The following is a 25660-nucleotide window of genomic DNA, read 5'->3' as shown; positions in this document are numbered from 1 at the left end:
GAGCATAAAAGCGCTGAAATCACGTGCTAAAAATAAAATAAAATACCGTAAGGCACATATTTTCACACCAAAAAGGCAAATACACACCTACAAAAGTCTAAGTTTAAGGAAAAATCAACGTTTCCGACGTCATTTGCAAAGTTATTGAGATATACTTAAACACACACACACATATTCGCACTCATAAATAAAGTACACACTCCACAACCGTCAAATCATGGCTTTGTGCTGCATATACACACTTAAATATACAATTTATACGCAGAAATAACTATGTCCGCCTGAAATTAAATAAAACAGTCGTCTTTGACGGCTTTGACAGCCGTTGAGAAAATCATTTACTCGTCTTTTTGATTGATATCTTGTGAAACCCAAACACACAAATACACACGCCAATTGGTAATAATGCGCGAAAATATTTCGACTTCGAGGCTCATATCTCGCATCGCGTCGCTTGTTTATTGTTGCTCATACGCTCGGTTGAACCACAGCAATGTGTGATTTTTCATTATGATTACAACAACAACGTTTATTTTGTGCTGCAACAAAATTTATTTTGTAAAGCAGCAACATGAATTTTTTGCAACAACAACATTTAGTCACACAACAATAACCTCGGTGTGCTTTAATTTTTTTTGTACCAATTTTGTGCTTTGTGTGTTTTGTTTTTGTGTTTTTGCACTTTTCTAATATTGCTTATTTAATTTTTCGATTACTTTATCGCATCGCTTTGGCTGCGCTTCATTTAACAATCATGCGCGCGCACATCATCCGTTTGTAGTGTTGAGTTTTTGGTATGCACTCACATTAGCCGATTCCACCATAATTATCTTTCCGCATTGATGCTTTCACAAGTGAATCTTTCAAACTGTAAAATCACAGACAAGTGATTTCTAAATGTGCTCATTCGTTTTGTATATAAATTTGGGTGATATTAAAATTTCTTTCAACTACCAGTTGCTGTAAATTCCAAAGTGAAAGCAAGTATAATCATTGGACATTTAGAAGTTCTCACAGGTGTTAATTTGGAAAATGGAAAATGGAAAGTGAGGCTAAGGAGCAATGCATTATCTTAGGTGTCTACAATATACATCAAACAGAGAATTATATGACGAGTGATCACAGCAGAGGTACTTTTTTCAATGGAATTTTTTTGACAACTTTTGCATGCGTAATGTCAACTTATGATGTTATTTTTATTCGGTTTTGTAGAAGCATTTCATCATGAAAGAGCTTACGCTTGAACAACGTTTAAAAATTGTTTAACTTTCTTACGAAAATTCACTTTCTGTACTATTGCGACAACATCACCCATCTTGCAACCCAACAATCATTATTAGATAATATTCGACTGAATAGAACCCACTCAGCACACAGTGAAGCAAATATAGCAGACGCTGTTGAGAGTATAAACAAATACCTTGTAGAGTAGATTCGACGCTGTTCACATTTTACGTGCTTTGTTCTATAGGCTCTTGAAAAGTTCCAAGAAGATCCAACGCTTTCGAACCAAATTTTGTTCCGCGATGTGGCAAATTTCTGGTTCAATGGGCATATAATGTAAAATTGCCGCATTTGGGACGAATAGCAACCTGAAGAGATTCAAGAGCTGTCATTTTATCCAGAAAAACACAACGGTTTGATGATGAAGTCCGGTGGAATTATCGGTACATATCTCTTCAAAACAAATGCCGATGAGAATGTAACCGCTTTTGGCGATCCTTATCGCGCCGACTATTATATACTATATTACCCGACTATTTGATGTCCGAAATTGAAGCTCGGGATATCGGCGCCACCTCCCACATATAGCATCAATCAATTGGATTTATTGCGAGAACACTGTCACAATGATAGACTTTTTCTGTCAGGATATGTAAAATCTAAAGTATATGCGAACAATCCCGCTTCAATTCAAGCAATGGAGCAAAACATCACGCGTGGCATTCGCCAGTTAAAAATCGAAATGCTCGAACAAGTCATTGAAAATTAGACTCAACGGCTGGAGCAAAAATAATAATAAACAATCCCCATTATATTTGAGGTTTCTGAGATTTTTCTTTAAAAAAGTAAGGATTCTAAAAATGAATCAACCTTTGTATATTCATATTCAAGAAATCAATTGAAATTGATCTGATTTTAGATTGTATTAGGGGTTATTTCTCTACTTTCGAAACAACCATCGCATATGAACAAAGCGTCTGAAGCTTGCCACATATTTGTTAAGGCGGTTTCTGCCAACTGTAGCCATTTTGCCTGATTCGTAGAAGGCATGTGTGCCGCGAATTGCTTCAACCTTATTTAGCAAAAGGCTAACAGTGGAAGGAAATTATACAGATGTTTTCGCTTCACCTTCCTCAATGCCATTTTGACAATTTGTGGCACCCAAAATAATTTGCCTCACTGGCAGCGAGCTCAAGGGCAGCATTGACTCGCTGCTTTTGGATATAATGCATATCCTTCTGAATAAGATAGCACTTCTAAGTAGTGCATCTACCTTCATTCGCTTCTGGCGTGGACTGATCTCTTTATGCTGAAGTTAAAGCAGAGCTCTCGCAAGAAAGCTCACTTGTGGATATGTACGCTGAAAAGAAACTGCACCGATTTCTAGACAGATACAACTATTTTGAACTGAATCACTTCGTTTGTATGTGAAATTGAAATGCAGAACCTAGCCGATAGTGAAGGCTCAGTTGTTTCACTGATTCCGGCTCTTAAAACCTTGATTTACTACATTATGTGGAATGAAGCTTCTATTAAGAGTTTCAGAGTGATCAGATGATCCAGCACACTTTGGATCCTGAACACTGTGATGGCTAAGTAATGTTTGTCGAAAAATTTAGTGTGGTTCTTTGAAAACAAAATACACTGTCAAATATATTCTAAACATGGGTTTTCATACTTATTACATTTTCTTAACAGAGTATATGATCTCGGTATTATGGGTATCAGTATCTCAACCGAAGACTTAGAAGTATTGCTGTACTGTGAGCATCCTCAAGCCGTTAAAGCTTTAAAACCAAGATATTCTTTTACTATTTAACGATCATTGTTTTATCAAGCAAACAACAAAAGAATATGTAAGAGAAAACTGTTAATTATTTTTACTTTTGTTTCATGGTAAAGACCAATATCGGCTTAGACTTTTCCTAGACAATTCCTTATTAATATAGATATTTGAAAATATGTTATGAGGCAGTATCTCTCAGTTTAACACCAAAATATTTCAATGACTGTCTATATCGCCCTTAACTGAACAACAGGCCGCACACACATATGAGAGCAGAGAGAATGTGCGGCAGCAACTTATGAATAAATATGATAAAGAGATCTCAAGCAGCTGTTAGATTGTTAATTCTTCGAAATGAGTCTTTATAACTGGACTACGTATAATAATAAAAAGATAACTGACTTCACGGAACTTCATAGTTAAATCGACTGATGGTATCCGTACTTCGTTTTAGGAATTCACCACCAAATATTATTTCAAAATTAATTTCCAAAGTAAAAAGTTTTCGGGAGTATACAATAACTATAAACGACAGATGAATTTAGTTTAATTTGATGAACTCAATTCTGTAGGAATGTGCGTAAACTCTTCGCCAAGGAGCTGCCATGAGATCGTAAACAAGACAATGTTTTGTGTCAAAAATCAACGAACACGACGCATAATATTCTATGGAGTCGATCTCTCCCGACTTTTTGTTTTACTAATCTCTCAAAGGAATACTTCTTGAAAAGAATTTGTGTAGCAAAGTGAAGACGATCGCTGGAAGTGAGCCATATGTAGTTTGAAGTAAAATATTATATGTCGGAGACATTGGAGGTACAACTTGAATGCAATTCATTAGATCGAGTGTATAAAATCTGAATTCTTTAAAGCGCTAACGGAACAATTAATTCATTTTCGTCCGAGCTATATAATAGTTGGCACAAAATTTTTTTTTGTTGACCGAATATTCGCACTTAAAGCTATACTACGCCAATAAATTTTACATAAATTAACATAGTTAAACTGCAGTTGGGCTGCCATTAAATTCTAATATATGAAAATTAGCAACTATCTACAATCACTCGTACAAATAAATATAAATTGTTAACGTATGTATGTCAGCAATCGCATATGAATGTCATTAAAACGCGCCTGATGGGTCCGGAATTATGTCGCGCCAATGAGAATTTGGTGTCAATTGATTAATTTAGCAAGCGTTGTGTCCAGCCAAGCAAGACTGCCGGCAATAAGGCACGACGCGCAGTAGCTTGTTAAATCGTTATCAGCATGAAATAGGCTGTCCTGGCATTTGCGGTTAACAAACGAGGCTACAGGCCAAAGCCAGACAGAGTTCGGGAGGGGTGAGGCCTAACTGCCGACATCGTCGCCGCTGACTAGGCTGCACCTAAACGTATGTGGCTGAAAAATGTCATGACGCTTTCACATGGCAACTATTTGTCGGATGGGGCGGCGCAGAATAAAACGAATACGTACGAATACGTGTACGACTTAAAGCTATGATAACATTTTAATTCTCTAATAATGGAAGGGCCTAGAATTATTTGATTACAGAAATTCCAATGGAGAAAACTGTAAAAGAGATGTCGGTTGCTCTGGCAGAAGTAGAGGTGGAGCGTTGAAATGAGCTTAAAAGCGAAATAAAATAGAAAAATATAGCAAAGCATAGAGTACTAAAAATAAAATTCAAAGAAAAAAACGCAAATAAAAATAACTAAGCGCCTCACATGTCATTCTCTTAAAAAATTGTTTCTTATTTTTTTGAATGAAAATTAAACGCACTGACATACTAAAGTCGCAAAAGGCTGTTATTTTAGTGACAGTTAGTTGAGAATATCATTGACAATCGATTCAAGATGAATATCACGAATTTAAAACAAAGTGTCCATAGAATAAGTCGTTGAATATTCGGTGTTATTATTTGTTTGTTTTTCGAATCCCAATATCATAGGTGCAGCAAATTCATTGAACCAAAATTAGACGAGCGACAATATACGTCTTATTTGAAAACAATCATTGAATACCTTCGTAAGCTTTCGCGGTTATGCAGTTTTTCATTTGATCATTTCGAACATATAATGCGGATGCTAATGTCTGCATTTGTTTATCAAACCCAAGAACCAAGGCCTGCGACTCTATATAATATATATACGTATAAAAATAAGCAGGTCTTTCCATTCATCCGTCTGAAAACGCGAACTATTCACTCAATATTTGTGATATAGGCCTGAAATTCACACATTCTTTTCTCACCAAGAATCTGCTTATTTATTGGAATCGCCGATATCGGGCAACTATTTTGTATATATTGTTTTATATGTTTGTATGAAAAGCTCTTCTATTATTTATCAAGGTATCTTCAGGAAATTCGAAATTATTACGCAATGTAATAGTGATATAAGTGTTCGTACTTTTATATTTGAGGAGCTGGCATGGACATGATACTTTACATTTGTAAAAGGTATTGTAATGTTGGTGTAACCGAAGTTAGGTTTTCTTCTTTCCTTCTACTTCTGTCCAGGTATCTCTATCCTTAAACGTTTTATTCATCGGAGCAGAATAGGAAAATAAAGCGGTAATACAAATACAAACACAGACACAAGAACAAATGACAGACATAAGCTGCGATTGGGAATATTTAACAAATCACGCGGAATCACTGTTGTGTCGGCTAAACGTTACCACAATTGCATTGGAATTGTTTATTCGATTTAATAGAAAGCCCGACATGCACTGATTCTAACATTCGAAATACTGCAACACAGATCCACACACATATATATGAAAGGTTTTCTATAGAAATTACAAATAAATTAAATACTTAATGTAACCAATCACATTATCCGATTTTGCTGACGCTTCACTCAAATTAATTAATTAGAACTCGGTTTTTTTCGTTTTTCATATACGTGGAATCGAGTCGAAGTTGTCAAACTGGTTGGATAATAGGTAAAAATAAGAATAAAACTTTTTCCATGGCTTTTAAATGATGCCCGGTTTGCTTAGATAAAAATTTTTCTGTTTATAGTTACAGTTTTGTCAATCTAAAGCGCGCAACAACTCTTCATGAGATCAATGGTTTTTTCTGTGGCCAATAACTCTTTTTTTACTTATAGTCGTGTCAACAACCTTTTTCGAGGAGTACTGTCTATGCGAAGGTCAGTGGCCTTTTAGTTTACCTTGAGCGAGATCAACATTCCTTATGGAGGAACTTTGGGTTTGTTGACTTCGCTAGGAAGACAGAGAGATATACGGAATTCAACTCGCATCTTAATTCTGATCAATTATATATACAAGTATGTATATATAGTTCTATACCTCTCTCGATTAGATTTTCAGGTAGCAAAGTGAAAAATATGTCTATGATCTAGAGATGAAGCACCCTAATGTATATTCTACTAAAGACATTCTTATCAGTGCAAGCAACATGTTAAACGGAAGATTTGTTAATTTGTGTGTTGCCGAGAGCTGCCAATATCTACTAGACAACTTTGTCAACTAACGGAAAAAGCATAAGTACGTGGGTGTGTGTATATAAATATTCCATGTCGAGCGTGTCATGTTAAAGATATTTGCAGACAAAAGTTCTGTCTTTAATTGTCATCCAAGTGAATGTGTGCGTATGTGTGATTAGAATTTGCCGACAGTGCGCAACATGGCGAGACAAACTTTAGTGTAGTTAAGTGCTCGCCTATGTAGTGTGTATGTGCACATCTACGCATGTATGTGTATGACTTTCTTTTGTGTTTGTAAGCATTGTTATTGCCTTACGGTGATTAATTGAAGCATTAGATGTGTATAGGCACGATCCCTCCAGGAGTATACCAGGCAAAAACTTACAATGCGAAAACAAAAACAGAAACATTGAAACAACAATAACAAATACAAGATCAATGAGAAATTCAATTAAACAGTAATATGCGTCGCCACTTCATGTTGCTCAGAAGCATTTTATGGTATAAGAATTACCGGATTTTGTAACCTAATACGCAGCCATAAACATACACACATATACGCATTAAATGTGAGCTTAAAGACAATTGCTGCTTTTTGAGAAATTAAGTAACTAAAGTAAAAGTGCCAAGGCTCGACGTTAGAGTCAAAGAAATGTGGGAATATTTTAGGAGTAGATTATTTCGAGTTTCCAAAGACAACATTGACATTGGTTGCAGCTTTGCCTCAATTTTGATAGTAGTAGTGTAGAACAAGAAATGTTTGAAACAACAAAATCTTTAAAGTACTCAACTAATCTATTTGTAATGACTTTGAACTTTATACTCAGCTTATGGAGCATTAAGCACCGATAACCATGTGTCGATCTGGGCTAAGAACACGACATTTTGTCAGTTACCTCCATCTTTTGCGAGGTCACGCCAGTTGTACATCCCCAACGAAGACAGGACACTATGCACTTGATCCATTCATTAGGTGTATTGACGCCCTTGCTTCCGTTGGCCATGTATGAGTCTGGAATTTGAAACACCTTACTGTATCCATGCCGCCGTTTAGCTCATACAGTTTTCGGTTCCATCTTCGTCTCACTCATCGTTCACGCGGACGGCTTCAAAGTTTTTGGGAATAATAGTTCCAACCCTCCAACTTTTCGAAACCACTTTGTGGTAGGATTTGTCTTTTGCTTCAAAATACATTGAATATTCGAGGAAAATTTCAACCCAGAAAATAGAAAATAGTCGCTGGGGGCTAGTTCTAGAGAATGCGATGAATGCAGAAGCAATTGGAAGCACAATTATTAGAATTTTGTCATAATTTTCACTGACTTATGTGCATTGTATTGGTGATACAGCACTTTCTTTTTCTTCACATGTGGCTTGCGATATGCGATCTTGCGATGGTATTTCCTTTTTCAAGGTAGTCAATGAAAATTATTCCATATGTATCCCAAATTACAAACACCATAACCTTCACGTCCCACTGTTGCGTTTTTCCACGCTGGGGAATGGGTTCATCGTGTGCAGTCTACTCGAATGACCGTCGATTGAACTTCGAAGTGAAAAAATGGAGTCATATTTCATACATTTTCACATATCGACGCAAAATCTCAGGTTTATGCTGCTTGGACATCTCCAAACACAGCTCCGAAACATCAACTCGTCATTGTTTTTAGTTGATAGTTAGCTCGCGCGGCACCCACTTTCCACAGAGCTTTCCCATACCCAAATATTTGTGAACGATATGATCTACCAATGTCTGTTGCGATTTCAGAATGTCACTCTTGACTATTGACCATTCTACTGCCATCACTGAGTTTCTGACCTAGCACCTCGCAGAAGTGAAGTCGCCTGTTCCTGGTGACACTATCCACTCACACGACATACAAAAGCTACGGATCTTACATTAAACTGCTCAACATATCCATTTGTTTGGCATAGTGACGTGATTAATGTCAGATTCGAGTTTAGTTTGCTCGTTATGAAGGAATTGCAATGAATAATAAGTTCTGGAATGTAGAAGTCATTTTGTAAGTAATAATAATGTGTAATACAACCAAAATTTCTATCAAATGGGAAACGAAATAGAGGGAAGGCAAAATAAAATGCTTCCTCGAAATTCTTCGCACGCGAACACGCGAAATTACGTTTGGCATTTGCGGCCACTGTACGGGCGTCCTAAAGAAGACAGTATGCATAAATTCAAATCAAACGATAATGGACGAACGATGACTGATAATTCGATTATGGACTTATATATGTGTAATATTTTATTAGCTGAACTGTTTATAGGATTTACTAAGCTAAACAAGTTTTTTGCTTTTAACTCTAGACTGCTCAAGCCTCCTACGAGAAAATATTGTATTTGTAATGGATAGAAAGTGTATGTCTACTTTAACGGAGAGATCATACTTACTATTATTATAGAATATTTTTAAATTCTTTTTCTAAAAATTGTAAATATCGTAAATAAAATTACGCTTCCATTTTACTCACCTTCAGTGTGACGCCGCCCAAATCATATTCCCGACTAAAGAGATCCTCGACCGTGGCACGATATTTGTCCGTATAGGTCTTGAAGAGGAAACGTTTGATGATGGAACTTTTGCCCACACCAGCACCGCCCAGCATAGCCAGTCTTATGCGTTCCAAGTCGGTCATTCTGAATACGGCTGACGACGGCAACTGTAGATGCTCGCCAAATGCTTACACACACGGCTGCTTGGGCAACCAACTATCAGCAGTAACTGCTATTATTTGATTTAACTCTGTAAGCTTGTCGACTGAGCTTAAGTGCGCTTATGTTTTCAAAGTTTTATAAAGCGTTCGTTAAACGTGTCTGTGGGCTTAATAACTGCACAATTTCAAATTTAAATTACTTTGTATAAACTTATTTGATTTTCCTGCTTCAAGCGAAGACAAGTAAATCTGAGATTAACGTTATTTTTAAGAGGAAACGCTGGAAGTTAGATTTTCTTTCAAAAGCTAGCTGGCTGATTAGAGAAAGGTGAATTTAAAGCTTCTTACGCATAACAACACTTCACACTATACTCCCACTACATGCATACACTACAAAAAAAAAAAATGGGGAAAAATATTTCGCATAAATCTTTCACTCAAAAGATTGCTTTAATGAGCTTCTGCAGCGCTTTTAATTTGGATTTCTTTATTTGTATGTAACACTTTTTCATTACATTCTGCACTGATTACTTGGGATTTTGTTGTGAGGAAATTTAATTGTGCTTTTGCTTCCGATTCTATTCATTTCCGCTATTTGCCTGCTCACTTTTTATCCCGAAAAATTTTCTATTCTTGTGCACTTGTTGTTGTTGTACGTATTGTCAATTATCAGTTCGTATATATATGTATAGTATTGTGGTGGCATCACAAGCTGTCAACGCCGTTGCTCACTCTCTCTTCACACTTTCTACAAGTGTCTCTTTTACACGCTGAGACTTGCGGGGCGTCTACTTTTCTTCTCCCCTTCCTTTTTTGTTTTCCTTTTTATTGCTTTTTTCGTATTTTATTGCTTACTAGTTCACATGTCGTTTGCCTTTTGTTGATGTCTTTGCATGCTGCTCTTACATCTCTTCAAGGTTGTTCGCGCAAATTTCATACCGTTTTGCCATTGTGCGACCAAGAATGAGCTGAGAAGATAAATTACGAGAAAATGGTTAGTGAATTTCTTATAAAATTTTGTGACAAGAAAAATAAGTTAGAAGGAATTTTGCTGAGGTTTAGTCAAAATCTAAGATAAGGTATAATACAACGAGAGCCAGAAAAATAACTTGCCAAATAATTAGGTAAACGAATTAAGGTTCTATTCTCAGTATACTGTACTAGCAGATATGCTGAAAATATGTCTTTCATAATGGTAAAACGGTACTAACGGATGATCCATCGGGTTTCGCGTGCCTTGCTCATATTCTGGTCAACATAACCAGCCTACTGAGCGAACTATTTGCAATACCATCACCCATCTTGATAATATGTTGGATAATATTCGACCGAATAGATGACGTCCAGCACGCAGTAAAACAAATAAAGTAGCCGTAGCTGAGGGTGTACACGAAGATCGTGGAGATTCGATTCGGCGAAGTTCCCAGCAACTCTGACTGACGTATATTGAAGCCGCTCGACCTTCCTAAACGACATCGCTTGGCTCTATGGGATTTTGAAAAGGTCCAAGAAGATGGTAATGTTCCAATGGTTATGTAATCAACCAAAAATTGCCGCTTTTGGAAAGAAGAGCAACCTTAAGCGATTCAAGAACTGCAATTTGGTTTGATGAGGTTTGTGGGCCAGTGGAATCATCAGTCCGTATTTCATCAAAAATGATGTCGGTGAGAACTTAACCGTGACAACCGACTATTTGTTGCCTGTAACTAATCTCGGCGACATTTGGTTTTAACAGGATAGCGCCACTTCCCACACATCGTATCAGTCAATGGATTTATTGAGAGAACACTTCGATGAGCAGATAATATCACACCGGTCGACCATAAACCTGTGATATCACACCGTTAGACTTTTTCCTTTAGTGATATGTAAAGTCCAAAATCTACGTGAAAAATCCCTCTTCGATACAGGACTTGGAGCAAATTATCACGTGTTTCATCCGCCAATCACCATTAAAATTGCTCAGACGAGTCATCAAAAATTAGACTCAACGGAAGGACAATCTGAGACGTAGCCACAGACAACATTTGAAAAGGATAATCTTCAAAAAATAAATACCAAAGAATGTTCTTGAGAATGATAATAAACATGCCTCATTAATTTGAAGGTTCTGTCTATTGCTTTTAGCACATTGGACGGTACCAAGGCCACAGACTTTAGTTAAAGATGCATTGAAAGCGCATTTTATCGTAAACTGTTTTCGGATAACTTTCCGAAACAAATTTTAACTACCAGTGTGTCGATTTTTTTCGTTGAAGCAGAAAAAACTGGTCTTTACTTTCTATGACTGACGTCGTAGTGAATGAGATTGTTTTCAGCCTCACCAGCTTTCTTATAAATAAACCATGGGCTAATAATGACACTGGTTTAAAGTCCACACCCAATAATAAATTTTTTTAAACTATTTCTAACTAGCAATGACTGTCTACCTCGTCACGTTACAATCGACCTCAATACTTGCGGCATGAGAGAGATACCCATAGTTCAAGAGGAAACCGAAACGCATTTGCAGACCAAACCAGGAAAAGGCGGAATTGCGTGAGTACAAAGAGCATGAAAACCTGGAGCACAGGGGCAATGCCTAAAAAATCTACTCAAAGATGTAGCGACTAACAGAAGGTTTCAAGACCGGAACATACTCTTGTAGAACCCTCCAGGTGATTTAGTTACTGATGCCCAGAGCATTCTGAAATTATGTAGGGAACACCTCCAGCTCCAGCTTTCTGAATGGAAGTGTTCCTGCTGAATGGTGCAGAGGCATGGAATGACAACAGCTAATGAGCCGACGTTACGAGTTTTCGAGAGAAAGGTTCTGCGGAAGATTTATGGTCCTTTGCGCATTGGCTACGGCGAATATCGCATTCGATGGAACGATGAGATATACGACTACATTGGCATAGTATTAATTAGATTAAGAGAGGGATGAAAATACTCCAGCTCTGAGAGTATTCGACGCCGTACCCGTTGGGAGAAGTAGAGAAAGAGGAAGACTTCCACTCCGCTGGAAAGACCACGTGGTGAAGTACTTGGTTGCACTTGAAAACTCCAATTGGCGCCAAACAGCGAAACGAAGAACTCGGCTGTAACCGCGTAACCATTAAGGAAGAAGAAGTCGTCTTCGTAAATTTTGCACCACATGCAGTCTAGTGAATAATGTGCATCATCAGAGATGCCAATTAGAGTTGTACAATTTTTGGTAGATTTTGTAGAGGAATCTTGGCTTATGGGATTACAGAACTGAGCTCGAGAGGGAATTGAAACCGAAAGACCATCAATCGCGTCGTTCGGTCAATGAGCTCAAAACGAGATAACCACCTATATCTACCGATACCACTTTTTACAACATTAGAAAATATTTTTCAGCGAAGAGACTCACCATAATGCTACAGTCAATGGGGAATGCTATAGAGCCAAAATAATGACCTTTTCGTGTCAGAATTGGGAAATGTTAATATGAACGGCTATTGGTTCTAATATGACGGTGCCATCCATATACCATCCAGTCAACGAAACAATCATTTTATTTAACTTGTGGTGAGCGCATTATACCGCGTCTTGAGCTTGTGACGTGGTCCAAGACCGTTGAATTTGCCAAAATTGGTTTATTTTTGTTATACAGGAAGCTAATTGGCGTTTGTCTACGCAGACTAATTCGAAACAATTGATCCTTGGAAGAGAGTATTTGGCAGATTATTGCTGGTATAAGACCGCAATTGATGCAAAATCTTCTTCCAAATAGTGTGTAGTATCATCTTTATAACAAAACTACCATAACATTAAATGATATGCGTTTTATTTCTTCTTGAAAACCACATGAAAAATCTTCATGAAAAAAGACTGGAAAATAAATGGCAGTATTGTTACACTACTCTACTATTAATTATACATCGTGCGTACCAAAGTAAACAGGACTTTAAAAACGGAACAAATGGTTTTTTCGGCAAATCAATTTATTTCATTCAAAACAGTCTCCTTCTGCTTCAATACAGCTTTTTGCACGTTCCAAAAGCCTGTCGAATGAGTGTTTTAGCTCGTTGGCCGGTATGGCCGCCAGTATGCCAGTGCAAGCCTTCTGAATAGTCTCCACGTCTGCATAAGCTTTCCTTTCATGGGCAAATGCATTTTCCGAAAAGGTAGAAGTCGCACGGTGCCAAATCAGGTGAATACGGGGAGTGGTTAGTGGTTAAAATGTGATTTTTGGTCAAATAATAATTTCCTACGAATGTTGGATTCTTGAAACCACTCATGCACTCTGCCTCGAGATAGGCAATCATCGCCACAAACTTGTTTCATCAATTGAAACGTTTCGGTAAAATTTTCACCATTTTTAAAACAAAATTCAATGTTGGTTCTTTGTTCGAAGCTCATTATCGCATATTTACTTTGGAACGCACTTGTATGTACTCGAAGTATGTTGAGGTGGACTTGCTCAGTCAATTAACACTTAACACACTACTTTTCTGGCTATGAAAATATTTGAGTCTGGGAATGAGAGCTTCTTACGCTTAATTGAGTTGAGAGTAAAAGGTAAGTATGTATCTACTAATTTATCCGTTGTAAATGATGTAAATGCCCGCAGGCATTTTGAAATCGACACACTCATATACACCTAACCGACAACTAATTCTTTATCCTAATTGGCGCTTACAGCTATCACAACTATGTACATACATAAGAGACTGCACATAACTATTATAATGGCAAATATTCAAATATTTATCTTTAATCTGTTTAACGAATTGACTGACGCTCTAACACCGTGCAAAGGGCTTTGATTAAATATATGTGTAGGTACATGGATGAATTTTCAGTAAATCGGTCGGTAAATACAATAAAATTTCTATTTACTGTTTGTTGGATTTAGGTGCTAAGTATATGCATCTTTATTATTGAACAATATTTCAAAAATATTGGAAGCTTGGCAGCTGCAGTCGAAAGTTTCATACCAAATATGATCGAAATAATGTTTGAACTTAGTCGAGGTCGATCCTAACAAGGATCTCACTTGAACACTTTAAAACGTTGGTCCGTTGTGGTACCTAAAACGCTTTAAAATTGATCAAAAGGCCCTCATAAATCAACAAAGCGCTTTCAGCTTATCAAAAATTGGTTAAGACGTCTATGATTCCTGGGATGTGTTTTCAACCTTGCGAAGGCTGGACACTGAAGCGTAAGAACACCTAACGATTGCGATATGATGAACTTTGCAAAGGGCGAGTGATTCAGAAGATCTATTGCATTCTACTCTAGTAACCGACGTGCTCGCGCCAAATTTTGTTCAGCGATGAGACCCATTTCTGGCTCAATGAGTATGTAAAGCAGTCAAATTGACGCATTTGGAATGAAGGGCAACCTGAAGAGATTCAAGAGCTGTCATTTCATCAAGAAAACAAACGATTTGGTATGGTTTGTGGGACGATTGAATCCTTCGTCCATATTTCTTCAAAAATAATGCCGATGAGAATGTAATCGTCAATGGCGACCGTTAGCGTGCCATTTTATATCTGAAATTGAAGCTCGTGAACTTGGCGACACTTAATTTCAACAAGACGACGCCAGTTGTTACAGATACTTTTACGTTTCGGTCAGTTTTCTGTATGGTTATGTAAAGTCTAAAGTCTATGCGGGCAATTCCGCTTCGATTCCAGTGAAACACCACGGGTGTCATTTTTAAGTTTATGTATTTTTTCTTTAAAAAAATTAGGGGAATCTCGAAATGGATACTTTCAACTATTGTAGACTTCAAATCTGTAGGCCGGGATCAATTTGAAGAAAGTAAAAAATCTTACCACCCACAAGATTAGTGGCTACTTAACTTTTTGTGACAAGGTCTACCAATTCAATTGGGTGCTTATGCTCTGCAATTACGGGAATCATTCCAAAATAAAGCGCGACAAAAATAAAAATAATCTTTCCTACTAAGTAACGTCAATATATACATAAGTAAATGGACGAGCAAACATTTTTATGGATTTTTATATAAACACACTTTTATGAAAGCAAAATTTTAATTGCGCAAATAATTGCAGAATAAACAACAATTTGCGGACTCACTCGGTAAATGGGATAATTTATTTTGCTTACCTAAAAGCAAATTGGCTCGGCGACTGTTGTTTGGCTTCTACGATATAACTGTTATCAATCTGTCACCAGATGTAGTTAAAGAAAAAAGAGCCCGGAACTTACCAAGAAAACGCAATTTATTGTAAAAATATTGATCCAAAACATGTAACTATTGCATGTAATTCTTTTGTCCATTTTACACACACACGCTTTTTACAATTTATTTGTTTGGTAGTGAATTATGCAAATGATTTTGTTTTCAAAAGCTTTTTAATTGAAACTAATTGCGAATGTTCGTTGAAACGCTGCGTAAGTTTCTAGGAATAATCAGGTTCTACGTAGGTTGCTATATATATTTCTGACCTAATAATGTAAATAGGCATATTTATCAAAGAAAATGTTTTTTTTTTTTCTTTTTTAGTCGAATGCTGTTTTGTTTCGGGCTCATACGCATAGATCCATGATTCGTCACCTGTGACGATCTTTTCAGCATTTCTTTACACCAATCCGCACGAGCGATTGTCAAATTGTGCGGGATCCAACGAGAACAAACCTTTTTTACGGCCAGGTGTTCATGCAATATCGAATGTATGCTGGTGGGAGAAATGCATAGGCATGCCTCTATCTGAAGGTATGTTGCATGACGGTCTTGCATTATCAGTTCACGTACGTCATCGATGTTTTCTGGCACAACGGCTGTTTTTGGACGACCTTCACGGAATTCGTCTTTGAGCGAGCGTCGGCCACGATTGAATTCGTTGTACCAGTTTTTCACAGTGCTATAGAATGGTGCTTCATAGCCATACAAAGATTTTAGTTCATCGATGCACTCTTGTCGTGATAATCCACGTCGAAAGTTGTGAAAAATGATCGCACGAAAATGTTCACGAGTTAATTCCATTTTTTGGCCGAGATGAATTTTTTAATTCCCTGTAAATAAAACAATTCACGATTAATCGACAAAACGTTTTGAATGATGTTATGCTAAACAAGTAAGGAAAGGCTAAGTTCGGGTGTCACCGAACATTTTATACTCTCGCATGATAAAGTGATAATCGAGATTTCATTATACGTCATTTAAATATTTTTCAAATACCGTATTTTTGTAAAGTTTTATTCCGCTGTCATCATTGGTTCCTAATGTACTATATATTATACAGAGCTTTATATTGGAAGAAGGCGTGGTTGTGAACCGATTTCACCCATATTTCGTACATGTCATCAGGGTGTTAAGAAAATATTATATACCGAATTTCATTGAAATCGGCGAAGTAGTTCCTGAGATATAGTTCTTGGTCTATAAGTGGGCGAGGCCACGCCCATTTTCAATTTTTAAAAAAAGCCTGGTGCAGCTTTCTTCTGCAATTTCTTCCGTAAAATTTAGTGTTTCTGACGTTTTCTGTTAGTCGGTTAACGCACTTTTAGTGATTTTGAACATAACCTTTTTATGGGAGGTGGGCGTGGTTATTATCCGATTTCTTCCATTTTTGAACTGTATATGGAAATACCTGAAGAAAACGACTCTGTAGACTTTGGTTGACATAGCTATAGTAGTTTCCGATATATGTACAAAAAACTTAGTAGGGGGCGGGGCCACGCCCACTTTTCCAAAACAATTGCGCCCAAATATGCCCCTCCCTAATGCGATCCCTTGTGCCAAATTTCACTTTAATGTCTTTATTTATGGCTTAGTTATGACACTTTATAGGTTTTCGGTTTCCGCCATTTTGTGGGCGTGGCAGTTGGCCGATTTTGCCCATCTTCGAACGTAACCTTCTTATGGAGCCAAGGAATACGTGTACCAAGTTTCATCATGATATCTCAATTTTTACTCAAGTTACAGCTTGCACGGACGGACAGACGGACAGACGGACGGACGGACAGACAGACATCCGGATTTCGACTCTACTCGTCACCCTGATCACTTTGGTATATATAACCCTATATCTGACTCTTTTAGTTTTAGGACTTACAAACAACCGTTATGTGAACAAAACTATAATACTCTCCTTAGCAACATTGTTGCAAGAGTATAAAAATGTCAAACTTTCCAATGGAAATGTCAGATTGCACCTGGCAACACTTAGTGTTGCCCTAGGCCAGAATATATATAGCAGCCCTAGTATGTATGCATGTGCGGAAGTGTATTTGGTTTAGTTTTGAATAAATTGCGTACAAAATCCATATTTAAAACAAAAATTATGCTTTACTTAAACTATTTAAAGCTAAAACAAGAACAAAGAAGCTAGAGTACCCTTCATAGATGCAGTTTTTATACCATAAAAGGTATAAAAATATCTTTAGCATGCATTTGATGAGTAGCAGGTGTATTGATATGATAATAATTAAGCTACGTCAGTAGAGAACTACTTGTCTAAACAGTATTACTATGTGAATAAAACGAAAAATCGATTAAATTGTATAAACTTGAAATGTGTAACCAACAAAGCCAAAAATGCTTGCAGCTCCAGAATGAATAGCAATGTTTGTATTTCATTAGATTTCAGCAACAGTAAATTCTGTATAACATATATATTTGCAAAAGTCGTATTTGAAATATAAACATTAGTGCTTTAAAAACAAACACAGAAGCGTTTTAAAGTGATAAAAGCAATATTCATAATTGTTGATATCTGAATATATACATATACATATATACAATTCTATTTTAACATCAAATTCATTTATTCGATTAAAAAAATATTTGAATATTTGCAAGCTATTTGAAAACTTAATTTTAATCATTTAAATTGAAATGCCATTTCAGTTGGAATCATCGGGATACGCGGTATCAAAAAACTTCTCCTTTTGATTTGTCAGTTAAGTCCGTAGCTTCAATCAAATTAGCAACAGCTTTTTCACTACCAACAGAAGTATGTTACAAGAGTATAATAATTTTTGTCGCACCCAAAAATGTCATTTGAAATGTCGAATTGCATTGCTGAACGTGACTTAAACAAAGCTTCGACGTTTGAGTTGTCCCAAGAATTAATGAATACAATGGTTCGGGTGGAGTTTTTAATGCGGGCGATCTCACTTTGCCATTAGCACCACCAATCCCGTGCATATCACTTTGAAAGTTCACAATGTGGATAAATTGCGGTCATCCTTCCAATGTATACTGTTGTAATTAAAAGAAGCAGACATCATTACCAAAAAAAACACGACGTATTCGTGATCATGGTGCAATTTCAGTACATGCACAGGGTCAACAGATCTAGAGGGTTTTTCAATAGCTACGGTACGAAAGTAGACCAATAAGGACAGCAAACCACGCCATATTTTTCCCGCTCTTTCGACATTTCTCTTCAGTAAGGTTTGCCATTTCATCATAGCCACAACTTTAAGAGCGAAATTTTCAATAAGAGCGATACAAAAGTTTTTTTGAATAAAACAAAAAATTCTTTGCGATATCAATGACATTATTTATTCCTCTAAAGGTACATACGTACGTACTCCTGAGTCACCATTGCATCCCGAAAAAATTGTGGTTTGGTGCGTTTTATGGGCCGTACTTCTTCCGTGATGATCAAGGCCGGCATTTCACTGTGAATAGGAATCGCTAGCGCTCAATGATAACCGAATATATTTGGCCTGAGTTGTATGAAATGGACTTGGACAATATTCGAAGAGGACGGCGTCACAAGTCACACAGCAAATGTCAGAATCGATTTATTGAAAACCAAGTTTGGTGAACGTGCTATTTCACGAAATGGGCCAGTCGATTGGCCGCCACGGTCGTGTGTTTTAACTCCGTTAGACTATTTCTTGTGGGGCTACGTCAAGTCTATGGTCTAAGCCAACAAGCCAGTGATGATTGATGAACTTCGCAAGAATATCGAACTTGAAATTGTAGTATTTATTTGCTTCAAAACCATCAAAAATTGGGTTCAGGGTATGGACTTCTGCAAGCGTGCCCGTGGTGGCCATGCGAAAGAACCGTTCCATACATAATGGCATTGAATTTACTTTCACACGAATAAAGAATTTCATTGTTATCCCAAACCGATTTTGTATTATGAAAAAAAAACTTTTGTAGCGCTCTTATTTTGTGCAAACTTCAAATAAAGCACCTACTAAATAGTCAGAGCAATATCTAAGGATTTGGTTTGGATAGGTGAATCCGTTCTTACGTTATAAAATTACAATGAAAAGTGGCATTAAGTGGCATTGGTGTTTGCATATGTATTGAAAGGCTGCAAATCCAACAACAAAAAAGTGAGCTTGAAAATTATTTGAAGTATAGAAAATAGCTAACGGAAGTAATATTGGAGAGAAGTACGCAGTTATATGGTGCATAAATGGCTGTACAAATAACACAACACGCCAACACACATACACTTACAATTTTCAAATACTCCCAGTGGCATAATAGTGTCTGCCTGAGCAAACGTCCGTGTAAATATACACAAAGGACCTGTTGCTCGCCATATATTTGTGTCTAGGCACACACACACATATTCATAAACAAATGTACAAAATTGCATACTTGAGCAAATAGCAGTTAAGCGACGTAAAGGTAGGTACACTCACAACTAGTAACACACACACACACATTAAAATGTTATAAGAAACTAAAGAGCCGTCTGTCCGAGACAAAGTTGGCAACCAACACTCGCTCGAGTGCTGTACTCTGCAATACAAGTTTAAAACGCTTTGCTGGGTTTACATTTAGCAAATATGTACCTAGCATATGTATGTGTATGTATGTATTTATATATGTATGCATGTATGCGTATTTATGTGTATGTGTAAATGTGCTAATGTTTTTGTACTAATATTTTCCTATGGACGATTTTACAAGAATACAGGTGGAATCTTATTTTATCAAACTGTGTGCACTAAAAATACATGGATGTCCAATATTTCCAAAAAGTATTTTTTTAAAGGATGGATGGGGTCATGTGTAGAAGTTCACGCAAGTGAGGAAAGTTCTCTGATCGCCATTCACTTGGCAGTGGCCAGAAACGATTATGACTCAAGCAGCTCACAACTTCCGGTCTTTGACCAAGTATCCTCTGGGTAGCCTAAGAACATCCGTTCGAAGGCGAGCTAAAGTGAGAAGGCGAAACATTCACTACAAGGGTTGTGCGCTGGGCTTGTGACCCGCTGGGCTTGAGACCCCCCTTTTGATGACGACCATGGCAAACGAAAGAAGGACTACGAATTAAGGGCATGCGCCTGGAATGTCCGGTCCCTTAATTGGGAAGGTGCCGCTGCCCAGCTGGTTGATGTCCTCGTAAAAACAAAGGCTGACATCACCGCCGTCCAAGAAATGCGATGGACGGGACAAGGACAGAGACGAGTAGGTCCTTGTGACATTTACTACAGTGGCTATATAAAGGAGCGCAAGTTTGGTGTTGGATTCGTGGTGGGAGAGAGACTCCGTCGCCGAGTACTATCATTCACTCCGGTGAATGAACGTCTAGCCACAATCCGCATCAAAGCGAGGTTCTTCAACATATCGCTGATCTGCGCCCACGCTCCGACGGATAAGAAGGACGATGTGACCAAAGATGCCTTTTATGAGTGCTTGGAACGCACTTATGAGAGATGCCCCGCCACGATGTCAAAATCGTGCTTGGCGACTTCAACGCCAGGGTGGGCAAAGAAGGTATCTTTGGCACTACGGTCGGTAAATTCAGCCTCCACGAGGAAACATCCCCAAATGGGTTGAGGTTGATCGACTTCGCCGGGGCCCGAAATATGGTTATCTGTAGTACTAGATTCCAGCACAAAAAAATTCATCAAGCTACCTGGCTGTCTCCGGATCGAAAAACTACCAACCAGATCGATCATGTTGTGATAGACGGAAGACACGTCTCCAGTGTTTTAGATGTGTGTGCGCTCCGAGGTCCTAACATCGACTCGGACCACTATCTTGTTGCAGCCAAGATTCGCACCCGCCTCTGTGCAGCAAAAAACGCACGCCAACAAACACAAGGAAGGTTCGACGTCGAAAGCGGTAATCACAACAGACTGCCGAACGATTTTCTACTCGGCTTGCACTCCTGCTCTCTGAGAGCACTCATCAACAACTCGGTATAAGGGAACTGTGGGACGGCATTTCAAACTCCTTACGTACAGCTGCATACGAAACCCTTGGTTTTCGGAAAGTGCAAAAGAACAACTGGTACGACGAGGAGTGCCGCGCCACAGCGGAGAGAAAACAGGCTGCCTACTTCGCAACGTTACGATCGACCACAACACGTGCGGGATGGGATAGATACCGAGAATTGAAGAAGGGAAGCGAGACGCATCTTTGCAGACAGAAAAAGAAAGAGGCCGAAATGCGTGGAGTATGAAGAGCTGGATAAGCTGGCCGACAGGGGTAATGCTCGAAAATTCTACGGAAAAATGCGGCGGCTTACAGAAGGTTTCAAGACCGAGCATACCTCTTGTAGAACCCCCAAAGGTGATCTAATACTGATGCCCAGAGCATACTTAAATTATGGAGGGAACACTTCTCCAGCCTGCTGAATGGCAGTGAACGCACAACACCAGGAGAAGGAGAACCCGATTCCCCAATCGATGCCGATGGAGCAGACGTACCATTACCCGACCATGAAGAAGTTCGAATAGCAATTGCCCGCCTGAAGAACAACAAAGCGTCAGGGGCCGACGAATTGCCGGCCGAGCTATTCAAACACGGCGTCGAAGAACTGATAAGGAGCATGCATCCGCTTCTTTGTAAAATATGGTCGGACGAAAGCATGCCCAACGATTGGAATTTAAGTGTGCTATGCCCAATCCATAAAAAAGGAGACCCCACAATCTGCGCCAACTACCGTGGCATTAGCCTCCTCAACATCGCATATAAGGTTCTATCGAGCGTATTGTGTGAAAGATTAAAGCCCACCGTCAACAAACTGATTGGACCTTATCAGTGTGGCTTCAGACCTGGAAAATCAACAACCGACCAGATATTCACCATGCGCCAAATCTTGGAAAAGACCCGTAGAAGGAGAATCGACACACACCACCTCTTCGTCGATTTCAAAGCTGCTTTCGACAGCACGAAAAGGAGCTGCCTTTATGCCGCGATGTCTGAATTTGGTATCCCCGCAAAACTAATACGGCTGTGTAAACTGACGTTGAGCAACACGAAAAGCTCCGTCAGGATCGGGAAGGACCTCTCCGAGCCGTTCGATACCAAACGAGGTTTCAGACAAGGCGAATCCCTATCGTGCGACTTCTTCAATCTGCTTCTGGAGAAAATAGTTCGAGCTGCAGAACTAAACAGAGAAGGTACCATCTTCTATAAGAGTGTACAGCTGCTGGCGTATGCCGACGATATTGATATCATCGGCCTCAACACCCGCGCCGTTAGTTCTGCTTTCTCCAGGCTGGACAAGGAAGTACAGAAATGGGTCTGGCAGTGAACGAGGGCAAAACGAAATATCTCCGGTCATCAAACAAACAGTCGTCGCACTCGCGACTTGGCTTTCACGTCACTGTTGACAGTCATAACTTTGAAGTTGTAGATAATTTCGTCTATTTTGGAACCAGCGTAAACACCACCAACAATGTCAGCCTAGAAATCCAACGCAGGATAACTCTTGCCAACAGGTGCTACTTCGGACTGAGTAGGCAATTGAAAAGTAAAGTCCTCTCTCGACGAACAAAAGCCAAACTCTATAAGTCGCTCATAATTCCCGTCCTGCTATATGGTGCAGAGGCTTGGACGTTGGCAACAACTGATGAGTCGACGTTGCGAGTTTTCGAGATAAAAGTTCTGCGAAAGATTTATGGTCCTTTGCGCATTGGCCACGGCGAATATCGCACTCGATGGAACGATGAGCTCTACGAGATATACGACGTTGACATAGTTCAGCGACAGCGGCTACGATGGCTAGGTCATGTTGTACGAATGGACGAAAACACTCCAGCTCTGAAAATATTCGACGCAGTACCCGCCGGGGGAAGCAGAGGAAGAGGAAGACCTCCACTCCGTTGGAAGGACCAAGTGGAGAAGGACCTGGCTACGCTTGGAATATCCAATTGGCGCCACGTAGCGAAAAGGAGAAACGACTGGCGCGCTGTTGTTAACTCGGCTATAATCGCGTAAGCGGTGTCTACGCCAATTAAGAAGAAGATTTTTTTAAACACGTTTTTTTCTTAAAATAGTGATTTCAAAGTTGGTGACTTATATTATTTGAAAACGGCTAATCTGATTAGTCTCAAATTTTAACAAAACCTCCTTAAATTTAATTTTAGTAATTAGGCGATGATTTCTTCTCACCGATAAATATTTTTTTATAAACAATTTAAGACCGAAAATCGATTTTTTTTCTCAAAAACCCCCATTTTATCAAAATATTTTATTTTGCTGATTCCTTCTATTAGTTAGTGGAATTGCCATTGCCTTAACGACATCTATTTGGTCTTTTTAATTTCAGAGGATCCAGTTCAGCGTAGTACCGCAAAATATCCTTTTTGAGAGGAGCTCCCGGAGATAAGGCACTTGTAGGAATGCTCAAAACATTTAATATATAACTTTAACGACATACCACTGTGATAAAATTGAAAAGTGAATTTTGTCCATTTCATCGCCTTCAAAGTAATCCCCTCGCGCTGCAATACACTTATGCCAACGAATTTTCCAGTCATCTTAGCACTTGGAAAAATCCTCCGTCGTGATGGCCATCAGAGCCTTCTTCGATTCAGCTTTTATATCCTTTTTATTGAGTCAAAATGGTGTCCTCGGAGTGGTCATGTGAATTTGCTGAATAGACAAAAGTTGCACTAAGGTAAAACAGGCGAATGCGGTGGTTGCGGCACCGTAGTAGAAACCGCACCGGCATAGTAGAAAATGTGGCGACATGATCACACATAACCAATGCAGTATGAGATGGTGCATTATGGTACTTCTTTGTTCAATAAATTCAGACATATTAAAAATCGAAGAATTCACCTTTAGAGCCTCACAAAACAATGCGTATCTCAAATACCAATGAATATTTTCTTACGTGAAATTTAGCATAGATGTCACTAACAGTAGCACCAACTTACAGAAAAAAGTTTCAGATTCGAAAAAAACGCGAATTTTAAATTAAAAATTCACCTTTCAATTTGATGACAGTATTATAACTTTAAATTAATATGCCTATGAAACAAGCGATAAGAATACCATTATTACAAAGTTGTAGCGTGACTTGCCTAGGAGATGCAAGTAACGTGCACCCTTATATACACATATGTACAAATATGCAAATAAAAATATCAAACTATTCATTCAACTATTCAAACTACATTTAGATTCTGTAGATAGATAGATTGTAATGTATACTGCAAATCCTGCTCTTAATTCAATAATGGTTTTTGGATCCTGGACGCTGTAGGAATTTTTCTATGCAAATGCAGATATGTGGATGTGTGGTTAGTTGGTTAAACGAGAAAACAAACAAATTGGTAACTATTGCACATATGCAAATATGAAATTATTTTAAGACACTGAACTATGATTTCTCATGTATGTTTTCTTAGTTTTTGAACAGTTGCATGAATAAGTGGTGGTTTTTGTTTTTTTCAGCTAAGGTTTTAGTAAAGGAATGGTCGTTATCTTACTATGAAAGAGCCAATATTGAGACTTTCAACTCAATGCAATTCAGAGACTGTAGCTGTTTGTAGTGTCTAAAAAGGGGATAAATGTCAGAAAAGCAAAACCGTTAAGCAGAAATAGACCTATTCTCAAAAGACAATGTTAAGCCCAATAATAATTTTTTTTATGTACAAAAAGTGGTTTATGCTTCTTCTAAGTGATGAGAATGTGTTTTTCTAATCTTAATTAAACTAATCTGCCGCGACGATCACGCTCGACTACTTTTGCCGGCGCTCGCGTAAGCTGCAATGACGATGTCCTGCGACGTGCTTTGACGCTCTCGTGCTACGACGACCACGCTCAGCTATTTCTGCCGGCGCTCGTGTAGGCTTCAATGACGGTGTCCTGCGGCGTGCGTTGACGCTCCCGTGCTACTACAACTACGTTCGGCTACTTCTGCCGACGCACGTGTAGGCTTCAATAACGCTGTACTGCTATACACACTTACGCTCCTCTGCTGCGCTGGAGAGGTCCTTTCAACCACTTTGCCGCGTAAAGATCCCGGATCACGGAAGACTGTGTTAGCGACCGAGAGTTAAAGGTTGAGTTGGTCAGAGGATAAACTCACTACCAAGCTCACCCTTAACAGACGGCGTTCACAAGTCAGGGTATCAAGACTAGCCAGAGGATAAACTCACTGCGTAGTCTAATGCCAAGCGTGCGTACTAGGAATAATGGGATGCCCAACTCCTCTCTCACTGGAAGTGAGAGAACAATTGCTAAACGTCAAAACCACCTAAACTTTGACAGTTGACTGGATTGGGGAGGTTTTGACGTTTAGCAATTGGAAACGAGCGATGGCCAGAATGAAATCTTACCAAAAAAATATATAAACGGAGGGATTTGTTGCATCGTTCA

General features: G+C 38.6%; 1 protein-coding gene across 6 annotated transcripts in view; it reads right to left on the bottom strand.

The window, feature by feature from the left end:
- LOC120771854 (GTP-binding protein Di-Ras2-like) overlaps positions 1-25660 on the bottom strand; it is a 137409-nt gene that overhangs the window by 62436 nt on the left and 49313 nt on the right. For 3 of the 6 annotated variants that reach the window (XM_040100097.1, XM_040100100.1, XM_040100101.1), the window contains exon 2: positions 8956-10106. The exons of 1 other annotated variant lie outside the window; for it this stretch is intronic. In XM_040100097.1, the coding sequence (XP_039956031.1) occupies positions 8956-9120 (165 nt within the window). In that variant the 5' untranslated portion in view covers positions 9121-10106. Of the gene's footprint in view, positions 1-8955; positions 10107-12514; positions 12577-25660 lie in introns of those variants that run through there. 2 more of the 6 variants (XM_040100096.1, XM_040100095.1) reach the window with 2 other exon arrangements.

Source organism: Bactrocera tryoni, chromosome 3 (assembly GCF_016617805.1).
Source record: "Bactrocera tryoni isolate S06 chromosome 3, CSIRO_BtryS06_freeze2, whole genome shotgun sequence".
Taxonomy (NCBI): Eukaryota; Metazoa; Arthropoda; class Insecta; order Diptera; family Tephritidae; genus Bactrocera; species Bactrocera tryoni.
Note: the sequence above shows the minus strand (reverse complement) of the source record. Positions and strands in the feature narration are given on the sequence as shown.